Source organism: Mytilus californianus, unplaced genomic scaffold (assembly GCF_021869535.1).
Source record: "Mytilus californianus isolate M0D057914Y unplaced genomic scaffold, xbMytCali1.0.p SCAF_13, whole genome shotgun sequence".
Lineage (NCBI taxonomy): Eukaryota > Metazoa > Mollusca > Bivalvia > Mytilida > Mytilidae > Mytilus > Mytilus californianus.
Window position 1 is genome coordinate 9,927,780 of NW_026262615.1, and position 16,117 is coordinate 9,943,896.

Genomic DNA, 16,117 nt, shown 5'->3' on the forward strand with positions numbered 1-16,117 from the left:
GATGATTGTGGACAAGTTTGGTTAAATTTGTCTTAGTAGTTTCAGAGGAGAAGATTTTTGTAAAAGATTACAAAAATTTATGAAAAATGGTTAAAAATTGACTATAAAGGGCAATAACTCCTTAAGGGGTCAACTGACCATTTTGGTCAAGTTGACTTATTTGTAGATCTTACTTTGCTGAACATTATTGCTGTTTACAGTTTATCTCTATCTATAATAATATTCAAGATAATAACCAAAAACGGCAAAATTTCCTTAAAATTACCAATTCAGGGGCAGCAACCCAACAACGGGTTGTTCGATTCATCTGAAAATTTTAGGGCAGATAGATCTTGACCTGATAAACAATTTTACCCATTGTCAGATTTGCTCTAAATGCTTTGGTTTCAGAGATATAAGCCAAAATCTACATTTTACCCCTATGTTCTATTTTTAGCCATGGCGGCCATCTTGGTTGGTTGGCCAGGTCACTGGACACATTTTTTTAACTAGATACCCCAATGATGATTGTGGCTAAGTTTGGTCAAATTTGGCCCAGTAGTTTCAGAGTAGAAGATTTTTGTAAAAGTTAACGACGACGGACGCCAAGTGATGAGAAAAGCTCACTTGGCCCTTTGGGCCAGGTGAGCTAAAAACTGAGTGGTCAGGGAATAAAAATTTGTTTATTTCCATAAGGAAATAAATGATGGTCTGGACAGGGTTTACATAAAAGTAAATAATTCGCAGTAAAAATAATGAAGTGAAAGATGTTGTAAAAGATCAAAAAAGCTCCCCATTCTAGACCAGCATAATAAAGAAGACCAACTTCGCTGATAAAAACCACATATACTACAGATAAAAAAAATATATTGAAGCACTACTTCCCTTTTCTGAATTAAATTCTATGGAAGTGAATTCAATTATTAAATGGTCTATCACTCTTTTTTATATAGTATTGTTCCAAGCAATTTCTGGAAATAGATCTTTATATATTTTCAACAGATGTTCCAAATAAATGAAAATTAATTTTACTAAAATTTAACTAGGACAGCACACATCTTAATTGTAAACACTTTTGGGAAAACCAATAATATTGATTTTATATTTAAATAAATTTAACAATCAACAATCCTTCCTTCTATTTCATCCTTTCAATGAAAACTGAAATGAAAACCCTAAGATCTGACAGTTTTAATGTATTTTAACCCTTTAAAACTCTATATATACATTCTCCAATTTTGTAATTCTTTACAAAATAATTAAAAACTGATAGTTAGGGCTGTTCCCTTAAAACAAACATGGGACACAGGAAGGCACTTTGAAATCTCAACTATGGGTAGGTTTTAATAACGATTTTGTAGTTGAAATGCAAGAAAAATTCTTAAAATGACTCTATTCATCCAGGTACCAAGTATGTATTAATGGAACAGCCTTAGAATGTATGTATTAAAGGAACAGCCTTGAAATGTATGTATTAATGGAGCAGCCTTTACATGTATGTATTAATGGAACAGCCTTAAAATGCATGTATTAAAGGAACAGCCTTGAAATGTATGTATTAATGGAGCAGCCTTTACATGTATGTATTAATGGAACAGCCTTAAAATGCATGTATTAAAGGAACAGCCTTGAAATGTATGTATTAATGGAGCAGCCTTTACATGTATGTATTAATGGAACAGCCTTAAAATGTATGTATTAAAGGAACAGCCTTAACATGTATGTATTAATGGAGCAGCCTTTACATTTATGTACATGTACAGTAAAACTAATTCCCACAATTCATGTTGATTCAATGAAAGATTTTTGGACAGAAATTCTTACTCCTTATGCCACAAAGACCATGTGTGATGAATTATGAGCTAATGTCTTGTTAGGTGGAAGTATGATTTAGTTCAATGTTGATTCATGTTTTGCGAAGTCGTTTATTGGAACTTGGCGTCTGTGATGAGATTCTTTTACTTTGTCTTGTTGGTGTAGAGGGTACTGATGTAGCTGAAGAACTTGATATCACAAGAACATCCTCTGGAACATTCGGAGTACTTCCCGATGCTCTCTTCGAGGGCATAGAAGTACCTCCTGAGGATCTGGTTGAGGGCATAGCAATACCTCCCGAGGCTCTGGTCGAGGGAGAAGGAGTACTTCCTATGCCTCTGGTCGCGGGTGTAGTAGTACTTCCTGAACCTCTGGTCGAGGGTGTAGGAGCTCTGGTTGGTGGTGTCGGAGTAGTTCCAGAGGATCTGGCTGGTGGTGTAGGAGTAGTTCCTGAAGATCTGGTTGGTGGTGTCGGAGTAGTTCCTGAAGATCTGGTTGGTTGTGTCGGAGTAGTTCCTGAAGATCTGGTTGGTGGTGTAGGAGTAGTTCCTGAAGATCTTGTTGGTGGTGTCGGAGTAACCGTTGAAGTTCTGGCTCTTTTATTTGGTGACGGGGCATCACTGTTTGTTTTTGTCTGTATGTTAGGTCTACTTGGAGGAATAGATCTTGTATTCTGCATTGTAACACCTTAAAAATAATAAATTTGATTGTTTTTATTACAACATTGACAACCTTTTTAGGGTTTGTCTTGATAAGGTTTCTCACCAACATCTCTCTTTCCATATAACAAAGTTATATTAGACTAAGAGTGGCCCATGTTTTCCAGGAGAAATGAAATTTTAACAGTAGAGTTTATAAAGCCGTCAACACTGTTCAATGTATGTATGTTTGTTTTTGTAGCAGTTCAGTGATTCTGATGTTCTGTTGTTTTCCTCTTATGGTTGATGTGTTTCCCTCGGTTTTGGTTTGTGACCCGGATTTGTTTTTCGTTTAATCGATTTATGACTATTGAACAGCGGTATACTACTATTGCTTTTATTCAAACCAAACAGTAAACATGAAAATGTTTTGTTCATTATAAAAAGCAAAAGATCCTGAAGGGTAAGCAGTCAAACATAATGTGATCAGAATGTAAAATGCAAGTTTTATATTATAGTGATTATAATACTGTTACTTGTTTCGTAACAACAAAAACATTGCCAAATAAAGTAACTACCAGAAAGGCTCATAAAATGATACCCCTGCCCCAAAAAAGCAATGGAAAAGTCTATGATTTACTTAGCTGAATCTGAAAAATTAATTGTGTAAAAAATAATAATAAATAAGTACACAATCGGGTTATATGGAAAAAAATTTGAGAAATTTGTCCAATAAAAGAACTGGGTAATAATGAAGAATTTACAATACAGTTGAGCAGTTTCTTTTTTTTACCTAATTTATACTCTACATCTTTGAGTTGTTGCTCAGCTTCCCGACATTCTTTATGTTTACTTTGCATCTCAGCATCTTTATAATGGTCTACTTGTTCTTGAAGTTCTTCCTGGGCTCTCTGTGTACGTAGCAGTGCTGCCTTGTAATTCTGTACAGTACCTGTAATTGTAATTTATAGATCCTAAGAGAAGAGAATGATCATTTGATTTTATGGTGCAGAAAGGAGGATGTTTTCCCATTAGAATGTTCACATGTTGCTAGGATGGCTTATCTATTTTGTGCTGCAAAATTTAATACATATCTATTTTTTGCATTTTGTAAGGAAGAATATTCATTTCCATACTGTGATGGGCAATTAATCTTATTTTAGTTTATATGAGGCTATGATATGCATTTCCATCCCCCATTTACACACTCCTTCTGTGTATTTTGCCTATGAAATTATATGGTCATTTCAGAATATTAAGGCCTATGAGTAATTTAATTGTTTGTACCCCAAAATGATAAAAGCATCACAGCATTGGTTGAATTGCCATTGTTTAGGATGTTTTGAACCAATCACTCCATTTGGTGTACACTTTTGAGGATATTACCCAGAATGCATTCGATTCTGAAACAGTTAATTACGAACTTTGAATGTCAGTACTATCTTGATATGGAAATCATTTACAGATCAAGAGAACTGAGTAGAAGTGTCCAGAGGATTAGGATTACACCCATGTTTCCCTTTCAAATCACATACAAATTTACAATAAATTAGACCCACAGCCCCAAAAAAATAATTCCTTATCCAAATTGAAACATTTAATGCCCTTTTAATATTTTTTTTAAACTACAACTGGAACTTAAAATTAAATTATTGGTTCACATAAAACACAAAAAAGGAACCTCTTTTTGTCAGGATTCATAAAATTTGTGAAAAAAAACTTACTTATCAGAACTGATGACTCATCAAAGGTTGTAGGTAATGGTTCACCAAACACAGCTCCTCGTAATTTTTCTATTGGTAAAGCTTTGTTCATTAATCCTCCAAATTTTCCATTACTTCTAACTCTGTCACCATCTCTTGTTAGTATGGTGGGACAGTGACAAAACTTTACTAACTAAAATACAACAAAATATCATCAGCGATCAGTGATTCTATCACTCTTAATTATGGCTAGATAATGACAAAACTTAAAAATACAACAAAATATCATCATCTCAAAAAGATTGGACACTGACGAAATTTACCCATTCAAATACAACAAATATCTTTATACTGAAAACCCATCTAATGTGAATTTGCTTAAATTGGAAATTTTAAAAATGGAAACCTGTCTTAACTAGTATGAAACTTATGCATACTACAAATAGTGTAACCTTACCCTGTATAAACAGTTGGAAACCTGTCTCAATTTGACCTTACTGACAGGCAATGTTGATCAAGGTCTTAATAGTTACTGACGGATAATAGTGATGTCAAACACAGACATATACAACATATAAATTTATACCCAAGATTATTTACTATACCTCTTGTCTGTATGTGTTTGCACTATCTATATTGTCTAAAATTAATGTATCCCCAAGCAGCATACCAAATACTGTAAATATACAAAATAACAACATGGTACATTTACTATCTATATTGTCTAAAATTAATGTATCTCCAAGCAGCATACCAAATACTGTAAATATACAAAATAACAATAAAAATACATATGTTTATTGACAGTCCCATATATCCTTTCAGCTCTCGTGTGTCTTTCAAATGTTAGAAATGAAGAACAGATGTGTAGATCTTCCAAAATAATAGGATTAATACTTCAATCTGCTTTATTTGATTAAATGCCCAATAACCAAAATGTAATAAAAAAACAAAAGAGCAAATACTACTTTTTAAATTGTTCTGTATTTGATTTGACCATATATTACAAGAGAATTCAAAGGGTAAACTACCTGCTGACTACAAGTTATTTTGAAAACTGCTAATTTTGCATGACAAATTCAACAGTAAAGATTTCTAAGTCTAGACGTGTCAGGAGGACTGTCAAATTTTACGCACCAGTTAATATGCAAGTGGAAGGGGCATACAAATCTGTGTTCTCTGAGGAAGTTATAATATTACATTTTGAAATCCTCCTGCTTTCATTTTGTTTTGTAAGTAAATGATAAATTTGATTTTTGATTTTTGGTGTTTCAATGCCACTTTTAAGCACCACTTTTGGGCTATTTCGTGGCAGCCAGTTTTTATCGATGGAGAAAGCTGGAGTGCCCAGAGAAAACCACCGACCTTTGATAGGAAAATGTTAATGATAAATAAAAGACAACAGTTGTTCACCAACACTATAACTTATATATTAACTTTATTTCCTTTAATCAAAGATTTGGCAAGTCAACAATTTCATACAATAATAAAGGAATTGCATATTAATTAATACATTAGAGTGATTGAATGAGTTAAATGTCACATATAAATAAGAGCCATTGAATCAGTTGAATGTCACTTTTAAATAAATGGATATATTTTTGAAACTTACCTATTTTACAAGATTCTGCTTCTTTAGGAAAATTTAACAGATCTCTGGCATACATAGGATTTCCAGGGGGGCGCCAATTCCTTTTGTGTTTAATATGTGGTAATGGTCTATGAAAACAAAGAACATTCTTTCAGAGTTTAAATCATTTTATTCCACAGAAATGAGTCAATATGTGCAATTCAATGCTTTCAGTGGTTTCAAACAGTATGAGTAAGCCTTTTGAAACTTAAATTCCGAAGTCAGGAGCCTGTTATTCAGTGGTTGTCATTTGTTGCAGTATATCATGTTTCCTTCTTATCTATTGTTTTGTACATAAATCAGACTATTAGTTTTTTTCTCAATCAAGTTGTTTTACATTTTTGGTGTCACGACCTTTTATAGCTTGCTAGGGGATTGCTCATTGTTGAAGGCTGAACAGTGACCTACAACTGAAAACTTCTACGTCATTTGGTGGTAAAATATCTCATCAACAATCATATCACATTTTCTTATTTTTTTAAGACCTATTGATCATTAATAATACCAAAGTGTAAGTATTTTGAAAACAGGAAGTTGATGCGCAATTGATATGAAAACCCATCACAATGTACAGCATGCTCACATGAAGCTTGAAACAAAAATTTATAAACACGGCCATTATGTGTAATAATATATATTTATCCTTTAATCGACCTTTCTACTATACTTATACAGGTGTATAGATAACACGAAGCGATATACGTAAACTAGACGTTTATAGTCTCCTGGTATGCTGCTTCTGTTGCGAGCGAACGTTTATGTCAAATTACTGTTTACATCACAATCCTAATTGCGGTCCACGTTTAAGTCATGTCAATTTCATTCAAAAACAAATTCAACGATTGGGATTGAAAAAAAACTATACATTTAAGCTCAATGTTAAATCACAGGATAAAAACAATATTCCGGTGTACTTGCTACGAAACAGGAGAAAAGCTCAGCGAGTCTCAATTTTCTCTGTTTTTAAAGCTTGTCTAATAAATTTGATGTTTTCCTACACTGTACAAATATTGTTCATGTATTCAGTTAACAGGAAGTTGATGAATGTGGAAACACACCACACAACAAAAAATGCTCTCATGAAGTCTGATACCATATTTCAGGAAGGTCTGATTTGTTGTCCCTGAGAAAATCTGAAGGAATTTCATAACATTGTATACACAGGCAAAATTTACTCATGTGAATTTCACATGAATCTCACATGAACTTCACGTGAAAAATTTCACACAAGATTCACCTTATAAGCTTATACTTGAAACTCATGTGAAAATTTACCTGAATTGAGATTCACATGAATCTCACGTGAAATAGCATTTTCTGAGGATGAATTTATTTTTGTGGATACTTTATTTTAGCAAATCATTACCATATTTTGTATTTTAATTTTCAGTATGATACTTTAATATAGAAAGTCAAATATTTACTTATTCCAATCTGGTAGTGTTTTTCTATAAATAGAATCCAGGGGAAGCACCTGTTGTTTCCCATCTGTTCTTCTGTATAATTCTTTTGCCTGAAATGATTTTAAATCAAACTGTTTAATCATTAACAATTACACCTGGATTTAAGTTGTATGATACTTTAATTAGAAATAAGTGTTGAATATATGTTTTATATTTTTGAAAGGCTAAGTTTTACTATAAAACATGTGTACACAGACTTTCTTTTCAAAGAAAATCCTTTATCTTATTGAAATCTTAAGAAATGTACTGATATTGAATCATTGATAGATTTTCCATATGCAGTGACCATAACAAGAAGTTCTTTCATTAAAACATATAATGCAAGTGCATGGGAAAAACCGTGATGAAAGAAAAGCACTGGAAGTTAGACAGTGTTGATTCTTAAAGAAACATTTTAATACACCAAACCATTTAACAAGTGTGCAGAAAGAAGCATTTAACATCAACGATCCATCGCAAGGTCTATATGTAAGAAGACATCATAGACTTAATCTGCGAACTCTTCCATAAAACCTTGTAGGTTGAAGACCCTATCAACTGGCTTCATCACTTGAAAAAAAAAAAAATAAAAAATACTTGAATATATTGTTATTCAATATTTTATATAAAAAAAAGTCCAACTAAAGTTTTTGTGTAGGCGACAACTAATTATATTGTTACCTTATCTGTGGTGAAGGTGACCACACAATCCATATCTGAAGACATGTGCCACGACATCACACGAGCTATGTCTGTGTCAGCTACCAATGCCAGATGTCCGATCTAAAACATAAAAAAAATATACATATGAACACAGGAGCTATGTCTGTGTCAGCTATCAATGCAAAATGTCAGATCTAAAAAAAAAAAAAAATATACACGACATCACACGAGCAATATCTGTGTCAACTACCAATGCACAATGTCTGATCTAAAAAATATACAAACAACTGATTTTTATAATTCGTTCTTATGTTGGTCTGTTACACTACTGTCCCAGGTTAGGTGGAGGGTTGGGATCCCGTTAACATGTTATAACCCCCCCCCCCCCCCCATTCTGTATGTATGTACATGTCCCAAGTCAGGAGCCAGTAATTCAGTGATTGTCGTTTGTTGCTGTGTTACATATTTGTTTTTCGTTCATTTTTTGTATATTAATTAGGCTGTTAGTTTTCTCGTTTGAATTGTTTTACATTTGTGATTTTGGGGCCTTTTATAGCTAACTATGCGGTATGGGCTTTGCTCATATTTGAAGGCCGTACAGTGACCTATACCTGTTAATTTCTGTGTCATTTGGTCTCTTGTGAAGAGTTGTCTCATTGGCAATCATACCACACCTTCTTTTTTATATATTTATTAGAACACACGAGCTACATCTGTGTCAGCTACCATTGCAAGATATGAATTTTATAACCTTGCCTTTACTTTCCAAGATCTTGTGGTTTCTGTTGTCAGCGCTGGAACCATATTAATTTTATAACATCAGCTTTCCTAGAAATTGTGGTTCCTGTAGAGCTTGGACCATATTAATTTTATAACATCAGCTTTCCTAGAAATTGTGGATCTTGTGGAGCTGGAACCATATTGTATCTATAAGCTCATCTTTCCAAGAACTTGTGGTTCCTGTGGAGTTGGAACCATATTAATTTTATAAGCTCACCTTTCCAAGAACTTGTGGTTCCTGTGGAGCTGGAACCATATTAATTTTATAAGCTCATCCTTCCGAGAACTTGTGGTTCTTGGGGAGCTGGAACCATATTGTTTCTATAAGCTCACCTTTCCTAGAACTTCTTGTTCTTGTGGAACTGGAACCATATTTATTTTATAAGCTCACCTTTCCCAGAACTTGTGGTTCTTGTGGAGCTGTCACCAGAGAACATATCCTCCTTGGAGCTGTCATTATATTTTCTCTTTGTCTAGTTCTCTCAGATATTAACCTATCAACACTATCAACCTATAAAATATGTAATACTACAATAAGCTTTTTAGGAATCAAGGTCATTAGCACTCATTTTGTTTTAAAAAGTATGTTTATCCCTTTTAAAGATAGTCAAATCAAGGGATATTTTTTTAATTTTTTTTTCAATTGTCACCATTTATTAAAACCTAAAAATTCAAAAGAATCTAATGAATGAATGTTTATAGTAATGGCAGTTTGATAATGTGAAAGTTTTTTTATACTGAGGGGGATTCAGGGGTTCAAATTAGTGTGGGTCCGAGGTCTGGGACCTGTCTTTTCTAGGAGAGGACTTTTCAGTTTTAAATTACAAAAGTTTTGGACCTACCATTCTTTACACTGATAGTAATGCTTGATAAATGACCACTGATTTCTTATTGAGGACCCTTCACTTAAAATTTTAAATGGTCCTGGACCTTTCATTATTTAAAGCAAATTTGAACCACTGGGGATTGTGGTAAACTTAAGCTTACTACAATTATCAAGAATAAATGTACATTTTAAAACTCACACTTTGTAACTGTACGAGGGGTATTTTCTGTCGTCGTAAATCTTCCTTTAATCTGTTCTCCTCCAACTGTGCCTCATGTACAGAACCTAACAATTAAAGACACGGAAAATTATCTAAGGTCAATTATTTTGTAAGCATCTATGAAGCCAACCCTCCCTTATAAAGCCAACTTTCCCTTGCTTTTACATGCAAACAATCCTCACATTGACGCATACATGTGAACTTCCCAACGGGAGTACAATAATCCTGTTTTCAGGGGTCTCCTCCCGTTGAAGAGAAAAAAATCCTGTGCATGAAATATTTCATGAATGAAAACTTTCATCCGCCATATCCGGTGTAACTGACATTACCTGAAGTTAAATTTTACCTATAAATCAAAGAACATGTATAATTATAAGGCTTCAATTGCCAGCTTGGGTGTCAAACATACTGGTTATCAACGATTTTTACCTCAGACTAACTGCCGTTGTGTAATAAAAACTCTGTGTATTCAAAAGTAAATGAAATAAATTTTGGGTTACTTCCCTTGTTTTATTCTGTTTAAAGTTATTTTCCTTTAAATAATGTAAATTGTTAAAAGAATATAAATCAAATATAAATCAAACAAAATAATCATAAAAGGATGGTAATAAAATAATTTTAAATGTCTTAGGACAAATAAAAACTAGAGGCTCTAAAGAGCCTGTGTCGCTCACCTTGGTCTATGTGCATATCAAACAAAGGACACAGATGGATTCATGACAAAATTGTGTTTCGGTGATGGTGATGTGTTTGTAGATCTTACTTCACTGAACATTCTTGCTCCTTACTATTATCTCTATCTATAATGAACTTGGCCCAGTAGTTACAGTGGAAAATATTATGTAAAAATTTTCAAAATTTACAAATTTTATGAAAATTGTAAAAAATTGACTATAAAGGGCAATAACTCCTTAAGGGGACAATTGACAATTTTGATCATGTTGACTTATTTGTAGATCTTACTTTGCTGTACATTATTGCGGTTTACAGTTTATCTCTATCTATAATAATATTCAAGATAATAACTAAAAGCTGCAAAATTTCCTTAAAATTACCAATTCAGGGACAGCAACCCAACAACAGGTTGTCCGATTTATCTGAAATTTTCAGGGCAGATAGATCTTGACCTCATGAACAATTTTATCCTCGTCAGATTTGCTCTAAATGCTTTGGTTTCAGAGATATGAGCCAAAAACTGCATTTTACCCTATGTACTATTTTTTAGCCATGTCGGCCATCTTGGTTTGCGGGCAGGGTCATCGGACACAATTTTTAAACTAGATACCCCAATAATGATTGTGGACAAGTTTGGTTAAATTTGTCTTCGTAGTTTCAGAGGAGAAGATTTTTGTAAAAGATTACAAAAATTTACGAAAAATGGTTAAAAATTGACTATAAAGGGCAATAACTCCTTAAGGGGTCAACTGACCATTTTGGTCAAGTTGACTTATTTGTAGATCTTACTTTGCTGAACATTATTGCTGCCTACAGTTTATCTCTATCTATAATAATATTCAAGATAATAACCAAAAACGGCAAAATTTCCTTAAAATTACCAATTCAGGGACAGCAACCCAACAACAGGTTGTCTGATTCATCTGAAATTTTCAGGGCAGATAGATCTTGACCTCATGAACAATTTTATCCCGTCAGATTTGCTCTAAATGCTTTGGTTTCAGAGATATAAGCCAAAATCTACATTTTACCCCTATGTTCTATTTTTAGCCATGGCTGCCATCTTGGTTGGTAAGCCGGGTCACCGGACACATTTTTTAAACTAGATACTCCAATGATGATTGTGACCAAGTTTGGTTAAATTTGGCCAAGTAGTTTCAGAGGAGAAGATTTTTGTAAAAGATTACAAAAATTTACAAAAAATGGTTAAAAATTGACTATAAAGGGCAATAACTCCTTAAGGGGTCAACTGACCATTTTGGTCAAGTTGACTTATTTGTAGATCTTACTTTGCTGAACATTATTGCTGTTTACAGTTTATCTCTATCTATAATAATATTCAAGATAATAACCAAAAACGGCAAAATTTCCTTAAAATTACCAATTCAGGGACAGCAACCCAACAACGGGTTGTCCGATTCATCTGAAAATTTCAGGGCAGATAGATCTTGACCTGATAAACAATTTTACCCCACGTCAGATTTGCTCTAAATGCTTTGGTTTCAGAGATATAAGCCAAAATCTACATTTTACCCCTATGTTCTATTTTTAGCCATGGCTGCCATCTTGGTTGGTTGACCGGATCACCGGACACATTTTTTAAACTAGATACCCCAATGATGATTGTGACCAAGTTTGGTTAAATTTGACCCAGTAGTTTCAGAGGAGAAGATTTTTGTAAAAGTTTACGGACGACGGACGCAGGACGACGGACTACGGACGCAAAGTGATGAGAAAAGCTCACTTGACCTTTCAGGTCAGGTGAGCTAAAAATAATAATTTGGAAATTATTTGAGGGTTCTATACTTCTTTTCAAGGCTTAAATTGAAATTTATTTAATAAGTATGACCTTCATCAATTGAATATACCGACCATTCCAGGGCTGTGTAGCTTATCAGGGTAGTTAAATGCTACCATATACTTTTACAGCATATGCATGTTTATTAGTAAGAAAGAATGTTCCTTCAGCCGTGATTGTTGTATAGAATAAAGACAAAACAAAAGAAAAAAAAATGATATTAAAGAATGTATGAAAAACAGAATGTTAGATTGAATAAAGTTAAAGAAAATTTAATAGTACAAGGGTACTACAAACATATTATATTCGGATGGAAAGTTGAAGAAAAAAACACTTTAAAAGACAATTTCTACATCACACGGTTACATTTTTACAACAAAATTTATGTCGATAAAAAACCTCCTGATCTGAGTCCTAATCTCCTGACCAAAATTTCCCAATCTCTTGATCTGAGTTTCACAGTCCATCACATGTATGTTGACGGTAAATTCCTTTATTAAGCCAGTGGATGTCATTACGATGATTAAAGTGTAAAAATTCTCACTAAATACCGCCTAGCAAACAGTTTACATGTGAGCGAGTACATTTCAATTATGGCCAGGCATTTCAGTCAAATACAATCGAATGTTCCAATTTGAATATGGCTGGATATTTACCATTTTGGATGTTTATCTTCAATCCATCATATTTAACTCTATTTTCACAATTTTAAACTATTAAATACACTATAACCATAGATGCCAAACCCCCTTTGGGTGCAATCAGTATAAAGGCATTATAATTTCTGTAATTTTAGTCTTTTTTCAGTAATATTAACATAAAATTTTAAAATAATCATATGAACAACTGGTGAAATGATTGATTGAATATTGGTTGCTTAATGTCCAGTGGCAAATATTTCATGCATGTTCAGAAAGAGAACAAATTAACAATAAATACAAAAGGTAGGTCCTTAGAGTTCGTCCGGGATGAGGGTCGGGAAAATTTACACTTGAAAATGAGGGTATATTGGATATGGGACAGACATTTAGCATTACAACAGGCCACCTACAGACCTATAAAAGAGCTGTTTCGACGGTTCTTAACGTAAAAAGTGTGTAGCACTCTTTCTTCAAGACACATATGAATTAACGTCCCCATTCCGACCGGACGTAGCTGCAACTTGTACATCCACCACAGCCAAGCGGACGCCCGACTTTGGCAAGAGTATTACTGCCAATTGGAAGAAAACCTGTAGTGACCATATTTCTATTCCTCAGTCACCTTTTTTGGTGGCACTCATTGACAAGGTCATTTCCTTTATTTATCAGAACTACGGTTCAAAGTTGATGAGCAAATGAGGAACACTGACCATCGCACTAAATGGAAATATTTTTCATGATATATGCAAAAGGCAATAATGGTCCGGATTTCTATTTTTCTTTCTTTGCTTCAGAAATTAAAAGTTGTTCCACCAGACATTGTACATTGAAAACAAGTTGTTGCAAGGGTTCTTAACGTGCAAAGAGCCTGGTACTCTCTCTACACGGATTTAACGTCCTCATTCTGACTGAACATAGCTGCGTACTTAATACATCCGGCATAGCCAAACGAACACCCAACTTTGACGAGGGTTCTACTGCCTGCCGGAGGGAAGACTGGTGGTGACCATATTTCTATTCCTCAGTCACCCTTGGGGTGAGGGTAGTCCCGAGAAACCCAAAAGAAAATAAGTCGGAACCATTCAAGTGCTTACTGTAACAAGATTCTTATCAAAATTAAGAGTCACAATTATCAAAAACGTTTTATAAACGGAGAACTGTCTAGACAGGTAATGAGCGTAAATCCATAACAAATAGACTGTAAATGGTAACACCTTAATTTTGTTCTAAAATTAGTAACAATTACGGGAAAATCGTAATGGTTGGCATCTATGTATAACTCCTACTTTTGAGTTCCTTGATAAGCTGTTCTGTTGTTTCAAATAAAGATTTGTATGTTCTGATCACAGTCTGTAGTTCATCTCTGTGTTTTGATAAAGCTGCCATTTGTGACTGTTTCTTTGCATCTGAAACACAAAGAATTAATTTTGATGTCTGATAATGCTGCAATTTTCAACTGTTTCACTACATCTAAAAAAAAATGTTGAACTATAAAAACATCTGCATTTGAATAATGCTGCCATTTGTGACTAATTCCCTGCATCTAAAGAAAATTTTTACTGTTACATCACCTTTGTTCGGATAAAATGCCTTTGAAACTGATTTAGGATTGATAAATCATGTTATGCTAGTATTTTGGATCTTGTATTATTTGTTTCTCAGACAAAGATTTTTTATGAATTAATGCTGTCAATCTGACTTCAATGAGACAGCAACCCAAAGAAACAAGCTACCAAAAGACATCTAGAGGTCAATATAAGGTCTATGACATCAGACAGACTGGTGTCCATCCAATGTGTCTGGCTTTAAAAAGTATATTCTTCATAAATACCAAAAAATTACGCCACATATATTAATATTCCTACCCTACAGACATGATTAACAGGTGATATGAAATATAAAACAGACAGGAACCAAGCATTGCTAATAAAGAGCTGTGCCATGAGCTCATGATATGCCTGTTGTTTTTTCAAAGAATAAAGTTCTATAACTCCTCAATGTCATATCAGAAATTCATAAAAAACTAAAGGGAGGTTATTTTAATAGATATAAACCAGTCACTTAAGTTTCATGCAAATTGGTTAAAGCCTTTTTGGGTTATTGTTCGTCATATTGATGACGGAGGGACAACAGTATACCATAATAAGTCCCGTAACCAGGCATATAAAAATTCTAAATCCTCTAGGTGTTAACATATGGATTCCCATCAAAGACATGTGTATATATTATACATCAAGCTCTAGATTGACCAGATTTCTTATTTCTGTTTTGTTTTTTTTGTGTTGCTAGGTTTCTATCTTATGCACAGTAGTTTTCTTAAATTTCTTCAAACAGAAAAGATGCACACTGCAATTCAGACAGATTTTTTTAACAACTTCAACAGAGTGTTATATAATATGAGTTTTCGTTATTGTAAAGGACAAAATGGTTGACATGAGAGTTTAGGGAAGTAGAAAATAACATCTGGCCAACGAAATAGTCATCAGATAGCTTAATAGCTATCTTTTCCTAAAACTGCAAAAGAGGCCTATGGTGAAACACCTAAGTCACACTTGATAAGAAATAAATGAAAGGAAATATTTAATATAAAGATTGATCAATAACTCAGCCGTGTATTCCTTTAACACTTCATCATTAATAATTCAGTGTTTGTATTGTTTTAATCACGTTAAGTTTATTGATTAATCAACTCCCTGATGATTATACATGTACAGGTAAACCAATTATAGTCTTGAAAAGGTGTTTTTAGTCATTTATTATTCAATAAAAATAGAAAAATACCATCTATATTGTTAATAAATCTACTTGTGTTTGTGGTAAAAATAGAGATGATTTTTATATGTGATGGAAACACAGGATGGGTTACGTAGGGCAACCCAACTCACAGAATTATTTGATTATAAACATTCGTTTACAAAGTTTCTTATACAACTAGGAATGTGACTACAACATGTTCAATCAACCTGAGAAATTCTCACTATAAAAGAAGGTAAGATTAAATACAAAATTAAGTATAATTCACATACGAGATTTTCTTTATATTTCATATTTATAATACTGTGGATTCATTTATTTTGTTGTGTACTGATTTTCATGGATTAAGAAAAACAGTTTTGTCAAATTTAGCTTACAACTTAAAGAAAATTAATACTTCTTTTTAAACCTGTTAAAATAGTAGTTTAATTGTACCCATGAGATCACAGGCACTTGTCTCAGAAAAAAAAATTTCCTTTATACCTTAATATAACACAAGGTACTTAACTCGCATTTTTGAAAAATGTCACCAGGTCACGAAATTCCGTTATAT

At 33.4% G+C, this 16,117-nt stretch overlaps 1 protein-coding gene across 1 annotated transcript in view; it reads right to left on the reverse strand.

Annotated features, from left to right (window-relative positions):
• Positions 1-1,026: 1,026 nt before the first annotated feature.
• The window catches only part of LOC127723140 (structural maintenance of chromosomes flexible hinge domain-containing protein 1-like), a 121,136-nt gene continuing 106,045 nt past the window's right edge, over positions 1,027-16,117 (reverse strand). Inside the window, exons 40-49 of the mRNA XM_052229641.1 lie at positions 14,097-14,216; positions 9,676-9,761; positions 9,042-9,161; positions 7,889-7,990; positions 7,190-7,278; positions 5,748-5,854; positions 4,741-4,811; positions 4,157-4,328; positions 3,226-3,384; positions 1,027-2,481 (exon numbers count right to left, since the gene is read on the reverse strand). Coding sequence (XP_052085601.1) covers positions 1,886-2,481; positions 3,226-3,384; positions 4,157-4,328; positions 4,741-4,811; positions 5,748-5,854; positions 7,190-7,278; positions 7,889-7,990; positions 9,042-9,161; positions 9,676-9,761; positions 14,097-14,216 — 1,622 coding nt within the window. The 3' untranslated portion in view covers positions 1,027-1,885. The remainder of the gene's footprint in view (positions 2,482-3,225; positions 3,385-4,156; positions 4,329-4,740; positions 4,812-5,747; positions 5,855-7,189; positions 7,279-7,888; positions 7,991-9,041; positions 9,162-9,675; positions 9,762-14,096; positions 14,217-16,117) is intronic.